This window comes from Teleopsis dalmanni, chromosome 2 (genome assembly GCF_002237135.1).
Source record: "Teleopsis dalmanni isolate 2A chromosome 2, ASM223713v2, whole genome shotgun sequence".
NCBI classification, from domain to species: Eukaryota; Metazoa; Arthropoda; class Insecta; order Diptera; family Diopsidae; genus Teleopsis; species Teleopsis dalmanni.
Genome location: NC_051847.1, coordinates 200,142,787 through 200,162,212, shown reverse-complemented (window position 1 = coordinate 200,162,212; position 19,426 = coordinate 200,142,787). Strand labels below are relative to the sequence as shown.

The 19,426-nt window shown below is 26.7% G+C and overlaps 2 protein-coding genes and 1 long non-coding RNA gene across 5 annotated transcripts; 1 reads left to right on the top strand and 2 right to left on the bottom strand.

The window, feature by feature from the left end:
- Positions 1–376: 376 nt before the first annotated feature.
- LOC119678583 (zinc finger BED domain-containing protein 4) lies at positions 377–17,499 on the top strand. Of its 3 annotated transcripts, XM_038090496.1 has the most exons (12): positions 377–984; positions 1,048–1,227; positions 3,289–3,387; positions 3,455–3,491; positions 7,963–7,989; positions 14,089–14,142; positions 14,379–14,637; positions 14,705–14,945; positions 15,060–15,172; positions 15,243–15,527; positions 17,167–17,311; positions 17,373–17,499. In XM_038090496.1, exons 1-11 carry the CDS (start codon positions 899–901, stop codon positions 17,184–17,186), a joined length of 1,401 nt encoding a protein of 466 aa, XP_037946424.1. In that variant the 5' UTR covers positions 377–898; the 3' UTR covers positions 17,187–17,311; positions 17,373–17,499. The 3 variants fall into 3 exon arrangements, with proteins under 3 accessions (XP_037946424.1, XP_037946422.1, XP_037946423.1); XM_038090494.1 differs by lacking the exons at positions 7,963–7,989; positions 14,089–14,142; positions 14,379–14,637; ... (3 more) ...; positions 17,167–17,311; positions 17,373–17,499 and adding exons at positions 4,850–6,364; positions 6,439–6,758 and having other exon boundaries at positions 717–751; positions 826–984; XM_038090495.1 differs by lacking the exons at positions 377–984; positions 1,048–1,227; positions 7,963–7,989; ... (5 more) ...; positions 17,167–17,311; positions 17,373–17,499 and adding exons at positions 2,681–2,713; positions 4,850–6,364; positions 6,439–6,758.
- On the bottom strand, positions 9,110–10,594 carry LOC119678586 (putative gustatory receptor 94a). The gene is made up of 3 exons (XM_038090497.1): positions 9,511–10,594; positions 9,280–9,438; positions 9,110–9,214 (listed from the first exon to the last, which is right to left on the bottom strand). Exons 1-3 carry the CDS (start codon positions 10,477–10,479, stop codon positions 9,140–9,142), a joined length of 1,203 nt encoding a protein of 400 aa, XP_037946425.1. The 5' UTR covers positions 10,480–10,594; the 3' UTR covers positions 9,110–9,139.
- Positions 10,740–13,405, bottom strand: LOC119678587. Its single transcript, XR_005252346.1, has 3 exons — positions 13,327–13,405; positions 11,640–12,056; positions 10,740–11,503 (listed from the first exon to the last, which is right to left on the bottom strand). It is a non-coding gene; the product is annotated as an uncharacterized LOC119678587 (long non-coding RNA).
- Positions 17,500–19,426: the final 1,927 nt, after the last annotated feature.

Genomic DNA, 19,426 nt, shown 5'->3' with positions numbered 1-19,426 from the left:
TATAAATAAAAATTTACTATGATATACATATATAAATATGTAGATTATACTTTAACTGCGTGGTGAATTTTAGTTATGAAATATAAAAAATATATTAAACTTTATATTATATAAACTATTTTCAGTATATAAAGTCTATTTGGTGAATTTTTCTCATGTGTTAATACACGCAGCATATTGCTTATTTACTACAAGGTCATTTTAGAATTATCATTTCCCCTTATTTCAAATAACTGTTTACATTTACCGTTTATCTTTCAATTCATTATTTGTCTCAACAATTCTCAGAGAAAAAGTGCTTTATAACTTTAAAAACTTAGGTTATGTTTTGTGATGCCTATTTTCTATTTTTAATATAAAATTTAATTAAATAAATTTAATCAATATTCAAACGTGCATATAAAATTCTTTTTTCGGAGGGGAATAAAAATTTGACGTTTCGTTTCAGTTCACAATTTCTTTCAACACACCATTTCGATCATTTGTTTTCTGTTTCACTTTGTCTTAAACGTTTGAGTTTGCCGGCTGTGCTTCGAGTTCCAATTGTTTAAATGAAATTAATTGTTACCTTTTTCTTCTTAATATATTAATTAAACTTGATTAATTGGATAAAAAGGGCTTATATTTTAAATTTAATAGAAGTTCTAGTTGATTTTGCATTTATTTTTGTTGTTAAGAATTTAGTGTAAAAAATTTGTGTAATTATAAAATTATTAAGAATATCTTATTAAATCAATGAAAAAATTGAATGGTATGTTTAAAAACTTATTTGAGCAAGTAAATGATCAATTGATGTAAACTTGGAAGAGAACTCGTGTTTAACAGGTTGTATTTTACGTATTTCATCACAAACAACTGCCGAAGGACGTGTGAATCAAGAATTGCAAAAAATTTTTGAATGTCGCGGCAGAATCGCGAGATGATTGACGAAAATCAAAATTCTGTTGGTGCAGAAAATGTGTACAGAGGTTTAGCTGGCCAATTGTAATTAATATAACATTTTACTAATATAAATAAAGAATTAAATAATGAATGCGTTTAATTTAGTGATGCTGAGATAGAATTTGTAGAAATGCTTGATAATCGGATGTATTGCAATATTGAAGTTCCTATGGCAGAATTACAGCAACAACATATTCAACAGGTACAGAATATAAACCAATCGCTACTTTATGATTTTCATCCACAAAACAAGATAGTGGTTGCATCTAACTTCATAGTAAGGAGGTAAGTAGAAATTTATTAGTCCTATTGTTCGTTTATTTAAAACAAACAGGTAAGTATTTGTAGATAATCTGTGTAATTAATGGTAGACAACCTTTGAAATCCAGTAATTCGTTATTACCGATATATTAAATAAATATATATACGTAAGATACATGTGCTTTAAAAGTGTAATAATGTATTAGTAGATATTGAGTTTTAGTTTTATTTAAAATATAATTGCAAATTCTTTTGTTTGTGCCATTTGTGGAACGAAGTATTTGCAAAATTTGCTGTTAATTTTAATGCACAGAGTTGCATTTTTAATATATGAACATGTAATAATTATTATTTGTATATATCATTTTAAATAGAAAATAATGAAGTGCATTATAAAGAACATATAATATATGTTCTATATTCCAATACATAAATATTAAAATAAAAATATGTGTTTTATTAATTTTATTTGCAAGTGATATAAAATAAAAATATGTTTGAAAAAAATGTTTTTTTCAATAAAATAGTAATTAACTGTTTTCGAAATATTTAATAATAGTACTTTTATTCACCATTTTTAATTATCATGCTAAGCTCAAGATAAAATATTAATGTAAACCTGTTAAATACAAGTGATTATTTGTATCAGATATCAACATTTAACATGCCGCAAGTTTACTATTTTCATATAATGTATTACGAGTGGTTTTAAAAGTTTCACTTAGTTCGGTTGAATTTTAAAGTAAAGACTTGCTAAGTTTTTTGGTAGCAACTTAAGACTTAATCATTTTGGCATAAGTTACATAAAGAAAGAAACGTATTTTATACAATTAGTTTTAAATAATAAATTATTGTAAAAGAAAAAAATTTATATTTACGAAAAAGTGTTTATGTACTTGAAAGTAAATAAACAAAAACATAAAATTTGACGAAAAATAACTGCTTTTTATAAATAAAATAAAATAAATTATTCTTAAATAGAAAACAAAGTGATTTTTTGTATATTACCATGGTGTAATAATTATGAGTATGCAGATTCTTAAAGTGAATTTATTAAGTGTGCAATAAAATTTAATAAAAGACGATAGTTGTGTGTTAAATATGTTATGTTATACCGTAATCGGTGTTATAATTAATAATTATTACTTTTATTATTATAAACAAGCTATTAAAGTTATATCGTGTACTGTTAAATGCAATATTATCAAATTAAATTTAGTTTAAATCACTATTTGTTATACTGTAACATGCTCACAAACGATTTACGAAAAATCAAACTTTCAAGCCGCAGTTAAGTATTTAATTAGAGCCACAAATGCAACTCTGAATGTTCTTACTGTGGAACTCATTTTTGGCGTGTGTTTTGTTTACGAGTGCATATAGTTTTCTTTTTATTTTCTAAAGGATACATTTTTCACAGTTTTAATATTTATTTTTTTATAAAGCAAACTAAATAATTGTATAAATTTTGCTTATTTCTTATTTTTTTAATGTCTTGGCACAAAATCTGGTAAATTTTCCTAGTGTAAATTGTAAATAGTGAACATAGCGGCTCTGCCCTTTCCTCCACTTAATATGAGATAACATTTATATTAATGAACATACGCTACATTATATTCGGTTTTTAGATATATTCCGAATATTATTTTTTATAAATAATTAATAAATTTAGATAAATGGTTTTTAAATGTTAAAGTCTCAATTTTGTCCAGTTTTAAAATGTGTGGTTTTTATTAGATTAAATATTTAGTTCCGGGGTTTTGAATATTTCTAGGCATTTTAATTGAAATCTCTAGAGACTTTACGTAACGTAAAAACAATATATAATTATATAGAAAATTGTAATTATATGTAAAATGTATTAGTTTTTAATGAGTTACCTTGTCCGCAGCTTCATAACTTTGTTATTGTTTGCAAATATTTAACAAAAAAACCTTGTTATCGTGTATATCGCTGAGCTCGACATGAGTGATATTTTAAAAGAATTTGTTTGGTAATATCCACACTAAGACATGCAATTTCTATTTTAACATAATTTCAAAATAACTTATGTAATTCTCAACTAAATAAATACATATTTTTTAGTGAGGAATATAAGCCTGCTGTTACGGATGCAGGCAATGATGTACAAGCTCATTCTGATGCTTCCACTGTTGATGAGCCCATTAATGAAGAAGATGTCGTGTAAGTGTGTGAAAATATATATACCATTTAATTTATATAACTAATTTTATTTTTATTGTTATTACAGGCAAGATGACGCTTATGCATATCTGCAAGGATTAAATGTAAGTATAACTTGTTTGTTAAAAATTTATGATTTCAAAAAAATCTATAAAATATGTTGATAAAATAATACACTACTTAAACTGAAATATCGATATATTTTGGTAATTAATTAATGACCATATTTGTATCAATATTCCAAATACCTCTCAATCAGAACTGAGTTACAGTTCATCAGCTTTTAAGAATGTTCGAACCTTCTTGCCCGGATTTAAAAGTCCCATTGATATGTATTATGAAGTATATTAATAGAAATGTCTTAATTAATAGAAGATGTCTTGCTCTGGATTCTAAATTGCTGTTAAAGCTGTTGTACCGGACAGAACTATTATCTTGCAAAATTAGATACCTTGCCAAGTTTATGGACTTGTCAGGTTGGTGCACTTTCCTAGAGTGAGGCAGTTGTGCCTTTTTGTGTTGTGAGTACGCTGACCTCAGGTCTGCATATCTGTAATGGCAATCTGTGATATGAGAAAGGATCATTATTTGCGCTTAAGTAGGCTTTGGTCACAAGATGGTTAGTCCAATCTAACCTGACCTAAGGCTGTTCTGATTTTTCCTAATATACAAATATAATTTTTACGACCAACTGCGGCATTTTTCATAACTTTGATTGACAGTTATGAGAGAAGAGGACTTTCTTTTGCGGAGCAATAAGTTTTAAGTATGTTTAAACCGCGCTTTGAGTTAACAATTCCTTGGCATTCTGCAAATACCCTATGTAGTTGCTTTAAAACTTAAGAAAACTTGATTTTACTTAAAGTTAAAGTATAAAGCAAATAAGTGAAGTTGTTCACAGTAACATTATTTGAATGCTGTTAATTCGATTTTTCTCTCCTGGTACCCTACCGTGTTTTTCTTTCTTGACCAATGAATGAAAGAAAGTTATTGTTGAACTTAAGGCATAATCAATTAAGTATCATTCTAATTGTGTTTGGTTTTCAAATTGATTCGTTTTTTAATTAATATTTTATTTTTATTACTAATTTCATTATATTATTATTTTTAATAATATTTATTTATTAATAATTAAGATTTAATAGTTTTTGTTTATTGTTTCACTAATATTTTACGGTAAAACAATATGAAATGAGTTACTTCTTATATATAAATGGAAATTAAATACGAAATTAATAATCTGGCTTAATATTTAATTATATTGAAGTATTAAATAAACTTATGTATATGTGAAATATATAAGTTTAATAAAAAATTGGTACAGCAGTTTCGATATCATATGTTATTCAAAATTAAGTATTTAAATCAATATAAATTGTTTAAATTTTGCTTACTTTTTATTTATGGTGTATTATTATATAAAAATATAAATATAATTAACTAAATCGGTTTGATGTATTAGCACGACAATGATGATTTTTTGTTGCGAAGGAGAGCACCAAAACGCAAAACAAGTAATATTTGGACACACTATATAGTGCAGGAGGCTGGTAGAGCTAAATGTAAATATTGTAAGTCCTCTCTTTCAACCGCTGGAGGATCGCAAGGAAATCTGCATCGACACATGAGGACGAAACATTCCTCGATATTGCAATTAGAGCGAAAATCATCACCCTTGCAACAAGATGTAGTAGATGTAGAAGAAGCTGCAACTATGGATGTTATAACGACAATAGCTAGTCCTCCCTCATCAGTTGGAAGAGAAGAACAAATCGATAATCAGGTTATAAAAATGATTGCCAAAGGACATCATTCACTGCGAATTGTAGAAGAACCTGAGTTTCGTAAATTGATTACACAAATATCACATTGTTCTGGATACGAATTGCCCACAAGAAAAACAATATTACAAATTCTACTACCTAAGTTGTATGAAAATGTAGAACTTCAATTAAAACAAAAACTTTTAACCACGGAGGCAGTGTGTTTAACAATAGATAATTGGGTATCCCAAGATGGACAAAGTTATATTGCAGTAAAGGTTCATTTTATTAATTTATTTACAAATCTGTGCTCAGGCTTAATCTTGTGCACATCATATGACGAAACAAATGCAATTGAGAGTATTCATACTTATTTGAAGAAAGTAATAGATGATTGGCAATTAACAAATAAAGTAGTCGCTATAGTCACTGAAAATAGTGCAAATATCCTCGCTGCGATTGAAAAGGGTAAATGGCAAAAATTGGAATGCTTTGCACATTGCCTTAATTTGGTAGTTCAAGAAGCTTTGAAAAAAATTGGGGCAACAATACAAAGAGTCAAAAATATTTTTACATATTTTGACAAAAACCCTGAAGCTTGTAAGAAATTAAAAGATTATCAAAAACAAATTGGTATAAATGAAGTCAAAATTAAACAGGATGATACTATGCGTTGGAACTCTACTTACAAAATGCTTACTCATGTTGTGGAAATAAAAGAAGTTTTGATTTCATCTGGTCTTTTGCAAAGAGAACTTAGATTATCTCCACATAATTGGGAGTTAATAGAAGAAGTTTTGGCAATATTGGAGCCATTTTATGAAATAACTATTGAAATATCTGCCGAAGAGGATATAAGTCTTTCGAAAGTAGTTGTAGTTTCCAATTTATTACGAACATTTTTAAGTGAACGTTATCCAAAGAACGCAGGTGCATCAGATTTCTTAAATTGTTTGTTAGAAGAAATGCAAAAACATTTTGAGTCTTTAGATCACAATCATCTTTATGCTGAGTGCACCATATTGGATCCACGTTTTAAGAAACGTGGTTTTAAAAATAAATCAACTTTTGAAAAGGCTGCAAAAGAAATAAGCAAAAAAATTGCATCTTGTGATTATGAATTGCCGACTGATAATACAGATAATACAGATAATACAGACGTGGTAATGGCGAGCACTTCAATTTGGAGTAAATATGATGAGACCTATGTTCAGGTACCTTTTAAAAGTTATTAAATTACTTTTTATTTTCGTTATTATATAAAAGTAATAATAATAAATTTTTAAAGGTAAAGGGAGATGAGGATAAATCTGTTGCTGCTCGCAAAGAATTAGACAAGTACATTAATGAACAATATTTAGAACGTACGAAAGATCCATTGGCTTGGTGGGAACAACACAAGATGCTCTATCCTCGATTGTACCAATTGGTATTAAAAAGATTTTGCATTGTTGCAACATCAGTACCATGTAGCAGGATTTTTCTAAATAACGATCGTATAATAAGTGAACGAAAAGCTTTTCTTAAGTCTGATGAGACGTCCGATTTAGTATTTTTACATAATAATATGTAATATACATTATTATTGACTATAAGTTGTCGTATTTGTTCTTGTGCTTATTATAGTATTTATAATATAATATTTATAATATAATATTTATAATATATAAATATATTATATTTATATATACTTATAATATTTAAATTATTTTATATTCAATAAAAAAATGTGTGTGTTTGAAACTTGAATAATTAATTAGTTTAAATGTTTATTAAGGTTAAACATATATTTGTTATATAGTTTAAATTAATTTCTACATGTAAATTTTATTCAAATAAGTTTTTTTTATATTGTGTTAATTGCATATAATTTTCTTTTCATATAGAGTTAATTGCATTTAACTTTTCTTTTTATATTGTGTTAATTGCATTTAATTTTTTTTTATTATTTATAAACGATGAGTACAAAAGTTATACCAAGTCTTGATTAGTATTCAATATATGGAAAATTTCACTGAAGTATACTCTCACAATAATATAAAAGTTTGATACATGGGGCTAACATCAAAAGTCTCTACTTAGTTCTCCACCTCAAATGCACCTAATCAGGCAAGAGTTCTAGTTCTCTCTTCAATGCAAAGCAACATGTTTTTTCTTTTATATGTATTATATCATATGTTATATAGTTTATTCTGAGTATAATTAATATGACAGATTTATATACATTATAGATTAGATATTAAACTTTTTGACAACTATAGAACGATTATTATTGTTCTAAGTAAATGTTTGTACAGACTTTGTTGAAATGATGCTCTCATAACATATCTCCTAACCATGCAATGTTCTTAGTCTTCAGTTTTCATTTTTCATAATACGTACGTAATTGCTGTTCCTGTCAGATCTGTTGAAACATAGTAGAAGATTTAATGGTATAGTCATGGGTTGGGAGTAGTGTCTGGAACGTTGCATTTTAGATGATATATGCCTATAAATTTAACATACTGAGTTTATAATGGGTTGATGGTAGGGACTGTTAAGTACTATGTAGTGTTATGATTTTTAAGATTTAATATTTATTTATTATCTACAACATAGTAAATTACTTTTGTTACATTATTTCTTTAAAATCGTTTTCCCTTCCCCCTTCTCTGATTTCTTTTATTTTTATGAGGTTAACAATTAAAGAGAGCAAGGGACTATTGTTTATTTAAAATAAAATTTTTTTTAAAATTGTTATTTAAAATTTTATTAAATTTTTTTTATTTATATACAAATATTTTAATTTATTAATTTTTTTTTTTTATTTCAGTCCGAAAATTTAATGCAATTCAGTCAGGTATGTATTTTTTTTTACATATATGCAAAATTATAAAAACTATAATTGGAATGTATATATTTATGAATTTAAAATATATCATATCAAAAACTTCTTTACAGCCAAATTAAAAGTTTTAAAAATAAACCGAATTATACTAGGGAAGATCGAAAGCCATAAGTCTGCTTGTAAAACACATATATTATAATCAGTGCTGCCAATGAACTGTTTTTAATTCCGAACCTAAAAAATGTAATATACGCAGTATGATTAAAAAGTAACAAGAATTTCACATTTATAAAATAATTTATTGAGTTTCAATGTCGTATCCATGAGAACTATTTTCGATATAACATACAACACTTATGCCATCGTAGTTTTCTGCAACACTGTTGTAACGCCCTTTAGATATGGTCTTCATTTGGTTTTATTTTATCTGTTGATGGAAAATATTTTTTGAGAGTCTCTCTCAATTTGAGAAATGAAAAACAGTTTCAGGGTGCTTAAAACTAGATAAGTTGGTTGTGGTATTACAATGTTATGTTTTGTCATGAGATACAATATACAAAGTAGTGAAACAAATTTTGATGTCACTTTATATTCCAAATATTCCTGAATTCTCCTCGCGAGTCACATGATACTCCTATCCTATTTTTTTAGACCTCTGCAATGGTAATTCTTCTATTAGCAAGAGCAGTCTGTTGAATAACTTTCACGTTTTTATCATTCATAGACTTGGTTGGGTATCCAGAACTTAGTCATCTTAAATATCTTCTTGGTCGCCATAAAAGCGTGACAAAGTTTCTTTCATGACAAAGTAATCTGTAGACACTTTGTCATGACAGACCTATGATGGTTACATGGTATCATCGCTAATGCTATTTTTTAATATTTTGAATGCTTTGTTTAACTACAATTTTTTTTTATCATAAAATTTCATATAAACTATGGGCTTCGATATTTTCTTATACAAAAAAATTGGCAAATACATTAATATCTATGACTTATTCATTTGCTTGGCGGAAACCAAGTACCGCGACTGCCTGATAATTAACTCATATTGCACTAGCAGTGCACCAATACATAAAAAACCATGACTTGATAAACAATGTACAACGCGTACAATCTAAAAATTTTTGGTACTTTAACTTATTTTAAATAAATTAAAAATTTATTTTAAAGAAAATCTTAGTGATAAATCGCTTTGTATTAAAATTAGTAAAAAACTGGTGACAGCTGATAGAACCTGTAAATTAAAATAAAATAATTTAGAATATACTTTACAATAAATTTGAAGTGATTTGAACTTACATCGTGTACTAAAGACATATCTATTTGCAGAAAGCCTAAAGGTTCTGTTTTATATTTGGTGACAAGTAACAGTGCTGAAAATGTTTCGGCAGATTGTTTAAAACGTATGTCTACATGAGTTATGTTCATATGTTGTAATATAATGGAGGTGTTACGTACCTAAGCACAGTGAATAATCAATATATATTTAATTATAATTTAATTTAAATAAAATTATAAAGTAAAACTTACAGTCATTACACTCTTGTTGCACATATAAGCCTGTAAAGCAATATCGCAAATAGATACTACCAAAAACACAGAGTTTGTTATAGCATTAAATGCATCATAGCTTTCTTCATTGACTAGCGTTTCCACAATGGCCAGATATTGTGTGAAGAATCCAACAGTAATGCCGAACAAATTGCAGACTAGAGAACAAATAAATGGTACAGCTACCAGATCAAAATATTTAATTGAATCCACACATATTAAAATAAATTTTTCCGTCAGAACATCCATATTATCTGCTAAATCACAAAACCGATGCATACGATAGTAGGGTTTCTGGAGTTTCATTTGCAAATCCGTTTGCAGACAATTTACCTCATTTACTATATTCTGTAGACGTTCATTGAGAATACTAAACAATAGACCACTCACGACTATTGCACCAAAGAAACAATTTGGTAATAAGCTTGCTATTATGGATGGCAATAATAAGAAAAGTGTTCGCACCAGGCTGTCATCCTTGTTGTTTGCATCGTTCCGGTAAAAGCGGATCACTGATACCAAACCAATTGCAACCTGAAATGCTATTGTTTTTGTTAACACTAGAGTAGCCGCCGTTGTAAATACTTTTTTTCCGGCCTCAAAATATGTTATCAACTCAAATAGTTTTACTCGTTGTAAGAATTCAATTGTAGGAACTACCAATGCCACCATGCTAATGTAACTAGCAATAACCGCAGCTACATTCATATAAGTATGCAGTTTACCAACGTTTTTCAAGGCAATCAGGTTTGCATTATAATCGTAGAGGAATTGTTCTCCGTAGAATAAAGTAAACACTGACAAAACCGCTATGGAATAGCAGAGCAGGACTTTGGAAAATATAAACTTCTTTTCTGCTCTAGAAAAGTAACTTATATGTAGGCCTAGTAATGTTAGTAAAGAAATAATTAATATGACTATCAATTGCACTAACTTTTTATTATTCATTTTTGCACTGAGATGTAAGGTGCTACTAATTTTATGAACTTCAGTATTTGGTCTGTAATTTTCTATTGTTTAAGCAATCGAAGAAGTCCATAATAAAAATTAAACCGTTTTTATATTATTTTTTGGTTTTGTATTAATGGCATTTTAATTGCTCTTAGATATTATTTATAAATTAAAGGATTAAAAATGGTTGGTGTGTTTGATAAAGATTCATTTGAAGATAAAATTAATAAAAAAATTTAATAGTAATTGATCCATTAATTAGAGCTATAGGTTTACCGCTAAAACTACATTAAATGTAAGCATTTATTAATTGTTGTGCTAATATAGTAGTTCCATTTGCTTAACTCCAGTAGCAAATCGATAAAAAATAAAATAAATAAAGTTTTTTTCTAACATTCAAAGTGTAAAATGAGCCGAAACCAGAAGTTGAAATATGTCATCACAGTTGATTGTGGTATCGTATTTTCTGTATTGGTTTACCTGTAGGTTTTGTTTCTTTTTGTGTTTTTTTACATTATTATTATTAATATTATTAATAAAAGGAATTGTGCACTGCGACCTAAAAGATGTATTTTGCCACTTACCCGGGTTAGAATGTTTCTCCAAGTCCGATTTCTTTAATGAGAGACAGTATAGAGCCGACCTTTCCTAGACTTGAATCTTTATGATCCATGAAATACCCTCCTAGGTGTTACATCCGCTTGTGCATCAATGCCGGGCACACCCCAAGCACATAGTATGCTGTTTTTTACATGTATGTACATACATTTTTTACATATATATATGTTGTTTTCTTGACCTCATCATATTGTCTGAAAAGAGCACAGTGCTTAGTTGAAAAGTATATCAAATTACCTAACAACCGAACAGAATTTATAAACACTTTAGCTGTATCCTATAATTATCTTATTTTGGTAACCTGAAGAATATATAAGCATTCTATAATGAGTACTTATGTTGACATCCTTGATTACTGCTAATAGAATCTACGTGGGCCTTTATATCGTTACACTTTGATAATCTGAAAAATTTAGAAATGCTTAGTATAGTCTATAATTGTGCTTAATGAGATTAAAGTTTATAAAATATAATTGCAGTTAAAATCTAGTACATTCATTCATTTAATAATAATAATAGTTGTATTAAAAAAAATTTACCACAAAATTTAAACATTGCAGACGATTTTTTTTATATGCGGATTTTTTTTTTCAATTTTTTGTGTGAAATAGATATTAGCACTAGATTTAAGTAGAAAATCTACTGTCATTCTATTTTAAGATTAGGTGTTACATAGACTTAAACACAATTTTTTGCTCAAATTTTGATAACGTTATCAAAAGATCTAATTTTTATTTTAAATAAGTTGATTCATGATAGATGTGAGTCGTCCTTGGTCACGTTTAGTAGTCATCGCCAGTCAGCTCGATCAGTGGCTTGTTGTTGTCAATCGGTTGTAACAAATGTCTTCGTATCGTTAGTCCTTCGACCGAAGATGTGGAGGTTCTTTACTGCGTTTTATAATAACGGCCATTGAATCAAATACTTTTTTAGATGGAGTATTTTCTTCCATTTGCCTGACATAAGCAAGTCAGTGAAGGTTATGAGATTAGCAATAGTGTATTATATTTAAATATGTAACATATATATTTATTTATATTCATATTTATCACATTTTTGTGTTATTGATGTTTGCTAAAAAATAACAACGATGATTAAGTTAATTTTTTTACTTCAGCTAACAAATAAACAGAATCGAAGCATGAGATAGATTAAGTAATAGTACGTTCGTTAAAGTAGTTTATTTGATTTAGGTTACTAATTAAGTTAATTAACGGTCCGAAGAGCTTTTGTGCTTTCCAACATAGTTAAGAATAAATTAAAATAAATTAGTTAAGATTTAAATTAATTACATCGACAACAATATTGCAAAATATATTTCCCAAAAGTGAAATGATCGAAATTTAACATATTTGACACATGAAACAAAGTGTAAATAAACACAAAAAAAAACAAATTAAACAAGCAAGAGGTAAGAATTATTATGTTTGTTTTTCTATAAATATAATATATAAGTTATGTATGAAAATATATAAATAAGTTTATATATCAAATATATATTTGGTATCATCATAGAATTTTATATATTATTTAACAAATTAATTTCAGTTGGATGTCAACTGAAATGTAAATAAACTAGAACTCTCATAGAACTTTTTGACGCATTAAAAGCTCTTTCACATTTTTAAATCAACTAATGCCAATGGAAACGATCAAATTTTAATTCAATTAATATAAATTGATTTCGTTGCAGTGGGAACATGGTATAACTGTCGCTGGTTACAGTAATTGGCGATTCTGCCATTGTTTAATTATAGTCAAACTTCTATAACTCGAGGGTGCAACATGTTTTAGAAGGCAATTTACATAGACTTAACAAATTTATAGACACTTCTTTAATTTGAAGTGTCTATAAGTCGAAACATTTTTTTTAATCCTCATTGTTGCAGTGCTACTGAAATGCATTTGAGAAATTATATTCTTGACAATTTCAGCTACTGTAGTCAGCGACTGTTGTTTAATCGTGCGTTTATCTATTGCATCGATGTCGCTTTTCTTCGTACCAAATAGAAACAATAACACAAAAATGTGAAATATATAATTATATATTGATATATATGTATCTACATATATATTTATTTTTTAATATTATTTACTACTCTCGTAGTAATTTCATCACAATTTTATAAATTTGTTACAGTCCAAGTATATAGTGAGAATCTGAGTATCATATGAGTATGAAAGGAGATACTTTGATATTTAAATTGTTTTTTTTTTCTGTTTTACTTAGTCACTTCGTTGTTATTTCGTGTTTATAATTAGTTTTTTAATATACTCTGTGGTTAAATATTATGGTCTGTTCAACACAAAAGATACTTTTACAATGCAAACCATTTCACTTTGCAAATATCTCAAAGCTGCAAAGTAATTTGCAACTCATAAAAAATAACAAGTTCTTTTGCTTTGTTTCTTTTGATAATTTTTGCCTTTTGACAAGTTTGAACTTGCAAGCATTCCCTTTTGTGTTCCCAGATACATTTACTTCTGGATTGATATGTGTGTATAGATAGATGTGTATGGAATTTTTCATTGATAAAAAAAAAATTACCTTTGATGACGTATGAGTCACTTATAAACATACTACTACTTACTGATTAATGAATAATAAATTTCACAATGCTACAAAGTGACGTCACGATGATGATACATAAAAATATTATTGCAGTGTGGTTATTTACTAAAAATTAAATGAAAACAAAGTCATTTCAAAACAAACTGTGCCACAATGAAGTTGTTGCAGATATATAGGCATAACGTACGTGTGACAACTATAATAATAATAAAATATTTATTTTTAAATTATTATCTATATTATAATCTTAATGTTAAATTATAATTGATGGATTTTTTTTTAATATAATTTTATAAATATTTTTTGTATAATTTATTTTTAAAATTATTTTATTTTTAATATCAATTTATTATTATTAATTTTAATTTATTATAAATTTTATTTTATTAAAAATTTTATTTTATTACTAATTTTAGCAATCGGCGCTGCAGGAGATAATGATTAAAGAACAATTAGATGCAAAATGTTTGGTAAGTTTAAAATACTGTATATATTGTATATAGTATAGTGAAAAAAAGAACTATTAAGCTGCAATAGCAATTGCGTGTGGTTGAGAGAACCATAAGTATTTTATATGAAATATGAAAACTGAGAACTAACAATGTTTATTTATGAATATTGTTTAAATATTTCTCTATATCTATTATATCTATTTTGTTTTTTTTTTTTAATATTTTTTATTAATTTCATTTTCTTTATGTAACAGAATGTAGATGTCTTACCCACATTTGAAGATCATGACATTGGAGGTTATAGATTTCATTTGAATTTGCAGTCTACCCGAGCTATGTTTTCAGAAGCACTGAATAAAGTCTATTTACGGATGAATGAAAATTTTAGCTTAGATGTAGTATATACACCTAAATTACCATTGCAACCTTTACGTTTAAGAGTATTTATGTGTTTTACAAAAGAAGCTAGTAAACCAGTACTTCGATGTCATAATCATATGAGTCTGGAGAAACGTATGTATAATATTAACATTATCAATTTGACACACAACAGTTTCATATATTTGTCATTTAATTATAGAATTGGATTCACAGTTACGAAATAGTCTGTTGCGATCTGAAAATCCTTCAGCAACCTATTGCGGTTCACCTGAAGGCAAAAGTATAAATGAACGCTTCTCAGTGCTTATACCTTTGGGTATCAATGGCATGCCACGTGAAGATAAATCAGTCAAGCAAACGATCGAATTGAAATTTACCTGTCAAAATTCCTGTATAGGTCGTAAAGAGACTAATATTGTATTCCTATTAGAAGCTGCTAAGTGAGTATAAAAATAGTTAATGACTAATTATTATAATTATTATTGTGATTATTATCAAGTTTGTAGAATAAACAAATGTTATGAAATTGTAATAAAAATATGTATTATCTTTAGCGGAGAAGTGCTTGCTCAGCGTGTTATAGATGTTAAAATTTGTACTTGTCCTAAACGTGATATGGCTATTGACCATAAAAATAATATTGATGGTTTAAAACGTAAAAATAATGGTAAATATTTTTAAAAATTATAATATTATTAATTTAAATATTAAATTCTTTTTTTTTGTTTGTATGATAGGAGTTTATTCATATTCACGTTCAAGTAAAATGCGTAAACTTCATAAATCAAAGAGTGTAAAAGACGAAAATAGCAGTGACTCCGAAAATGATGATAACGATAATAAACGATTTGATATACAGCGTACACCTAGCGGATCCATTCGATTGGTTATGAATGTTTCCAGCAAAGAAGAGGCACTACATCTCATAGACTGTGCGTATAATCAAGCTGCTTGCAAAATGTGTATCGAGCCAAATAAAAAACGTTATTCCAAAAACTTTAAAGCTTTAAAAAGATTACGTGGTAAGTTAAAGTAGTATATAGTATAGAATATACTAATTTTAACTAAAAATTATAAAATATATGTTTAATATATAAAAACGAAAACTGTTGAGACTTATAAATACATTTTATATATTTTAGTTTATTTGTAATGTTTATATTGTGATTTAATTTTAAAATTGTTTTTATTTAACTTTTTTTTAATGTAAATATTTTATTACATCAGTATTAATTAAAAAATAATATATAATTTTTAAATATGTAATACAATTATTTAACTGAAATAAATAAATAATAATGATTTTGTGCGGGTATAGACCATATTGGGAATGGCGAGTGGCGTTAGTCGTGGACATAAACCCATTAGTTCTCTTTGCGTTCACATTTGTCCAATAATTAAATTCTCAATTGGTCTCAGCTTAAAATCACTTAGGATATCTGTAAATTGTCTTTTACTCTTGCAACGAAAACTGTCCTTGCCTCATTGATGGTAGGATGTAGCCATATGTTAAATAGTTTCTTGTCACGATCCTGTACACAAATTTCCAGTGTATACCCCAATTGAAGTTTTACTATTCAAGACGTCGCTAAACTGTTGATTTATCAATTTATAGTTCCGTTCTATTGAGGTGGTGATAGAATCGTAGTTATATCCTATTCTGAATTGAGCTAGAACAGTTAGTTTTCTTCGCATAGATGTCAGTGAGACTTTGTCGCTATATAGATTTGCTCTCGAATAATGTATTGGTATGGAGACAGTTAGCACTTATTTATTCATTTTTACTGTATTTGCTCTCGTTTATATTCGACATCAGTGATGTTAGCCTACGATGGCTACTGATGTTAACCACCGTACTCGTCTTCACTAATGTTATCTTCATTGTAATTATTTACGATGTGAAGAATTATTCACGATGTGAAGAATTATTCACGATTTGAAGAAATGCTATAATATGGTCGTTGGAAGTATGTACCCTGTATATGTATGAACTGTTCTCAGTAGGTACAATAGATTGTGAAATATATTTTTATTAGTTTTGTTGTTGTTGTAAACTGAAAGTATTTGTAAATCAGATAGTATGAAATAAATTGCATGACTTAAGATGCGAATGAGTAATGGTAGTGTGAGAGGGAAGAGGATTATTAGGAATGGGAAGTTAATTGGGGTTTTTAATAAGTATCACCAGCAAAAAAATAAATACAAAAATTAGTTTTAAAATTTTTTTTTATTTAAGCTAAAAACTTTCAAATTTCTAGGATTTTAAAAATTAATTTTTTTTGTGAGTTAGACAAAGAGTAGAGATGATCAAGTTATTGTTATTTTAACTTTATCGTTATTGAAAATAAAGCTATATCGAAATGATCTGCAATATTATAAGGACATTTGCATTGAACACTCGAATTCAGAAAAGTGTGATGTGATTTAAATAGATTGAATATATCAGTAGCAAAAATTTATGCCGCTAAGATAAAATCGGATATGTCTATCTGGCCACCACAAAGACCCAATCCTAACTTACAAAAGTGCGATTATTACTCTGTACTACATGACATCTTATGCCATATACTTAATAAAAACATTAGATTACTTCATTATTAATTACTTCATTATTATAACTTTTTTATATTTATATATATTTTTTTGTTATTTATTTTGCAGATAAGGCTGAGAAGATATAATCGACGTATTTCGCCTTGTTTCTTTTGCCTTTGTATATATAATCTAAAATGATTATATAGTTTGTTAGATATGGTTAAACTATTTGACTACGTTTCCAAGTTACTGCTCCCAGTTACTTTAAGTGGTAAGTCACAATTGTATTATTTATTAAAAAATATAAACTATTGAAAACAATTTTATTGCAGGCATTTTTTTAAATTTTTTATTGGTACAGTTTTATTTCTTTAAATGTAACATATTATATGTCTAATTTTCTGTACATAGTAGTAGTTTTAATATATAATTTGTTTAGACTATATTTATATAGTTTATATGGAAGTATCCGTTTTTTTTTTGTTTTTTGCTAGTTTGTGTTTATTAAATTGTTTGAAACAAATATATATTTTAAACGATATCTGAAATTAAAACCATTTAATATTAGTTATATCTTAATTAATTAAAATTCATATATATATAAAATAAATATATTTTTTAAATGAGAAGTCAAAAACTATTACAAAAATTTTATAATTCTAATTCTAAACGAATGTAAATAAAGTACTACTGTCTTTGTAGAAGTAAAAAACTCCAAATATTTAATAAAAATATATAATATTTTTATTACTGTTTTAATAGCTTTAAAATAATATGATAAATCAATCATTTATTATTTCTGAAATGAATGTGCCTTTATTTGTGAATTGAATTAAAATTAAACTTATTCATTAAACATAATAATTCCTCAGGAGTCATAACTTTATATTTTAACAACAAAATCTAAAATAAATATTTAGCTAGTATAATAGTTTAGTTAAACTGATTTTATTTTTTTTTTATTAAAGCCTTACTATAACGTAGTGAACAATAAATTTATATATTCATATAATTATATATTTCTTTATATAAAATTTCTCAATAAACATACAAAATATGCTTTGTTATATATATTAAAAATTAAAATACACCCAACTCTTTCTTTTCCACTCTCCTCTCAAATGGAGTTTTTTTATGATGAATTTAAATTTCTGCGGTTTAGAAAAGTTTAAATAAGGACTATATTCACGGTTGCCACTTATGGTACTTTAGTATCAAAATTGGTACTTTTTTTTCGTTTGGTACTCATGTTCAAAAAATGGTACATTTTTGACGACCCAACTTTATTGTGGATATTTCCAATTAATTTTTTTTATAAATGCAACTTTGCACTATTTTATATTTTGTTCATTTATAACACTACCTTTTTTTACAGAAATGGTACCTTTTTAAACCAATTTTGGTACAGGAAAAAATTTTCAAGTGGCAACCGTGACTATATTATATATTTGAGTAGCTCGAATACATTCGAATATACTTGAGTAGCTTGAATATATTCGAATATACTTGAGTAGCTCGAATATATTCGAATATACTTGAGTAGCTCGATTATATTCGTATATATTTGAGTAGCTTGAATATTTGAAGTAGCTCGAACAGTTCGAATATATATACGAGCAACTCTAATACCTTCGTATAGTGCAAATATTTTCCAATAATTTTATTGTAATTGAGTATACTTTTAATAAATAACTCTTAACTTGTACATTTTGTATAATATGGGGTTTTTAAAATACATATAGTAATAAAGTATAACAAATTTGTTGAAATATTTATTTTTATTCACGTAAATTTCTGATGGAACATGTTTACTGTATAATAAAGGGTTGGAATAATATTTACAAATATTTAGTTATAAAATAAATTTTTAAAATTGTTTTAAAAATTAAGTTCGAATATTTAAAAAGTTCGAATATTGAAAAGATGCTTTATATTTTTTTTATATATTATTTTTCAAATGTTAATGAGATAGTCCGTTGTTTTTGTTTTTGTATATAAAACTTGAAACAATATTATAAACATCTTATAGATATAATACAAAAATTTATTATTTTAAAATTATAAAACTATTATTGTGTAATTTTATACAACATTCCAAATAAATGAATGACTTACTAAAATAAAGATTTTTACTTTCTCATGATGCTAGAGAGGAATAAAAAATTTGATTTATTTTTATGCCTTCATTGCTTCCGTTTATTATTAAAAATAAAATGACGATTCATAAAATTTATAGATTATCTTTAGTATTCAAAACATTTAAATCATGTAGTATAGGCAAAGCTATTATAAATAAATTGCATGTGATATAGAATTGTTAAAGATTTGTATATTAACATAATGTATATGTTCTTATTTGTAGTAATACATGTTAACAGTATTCCAT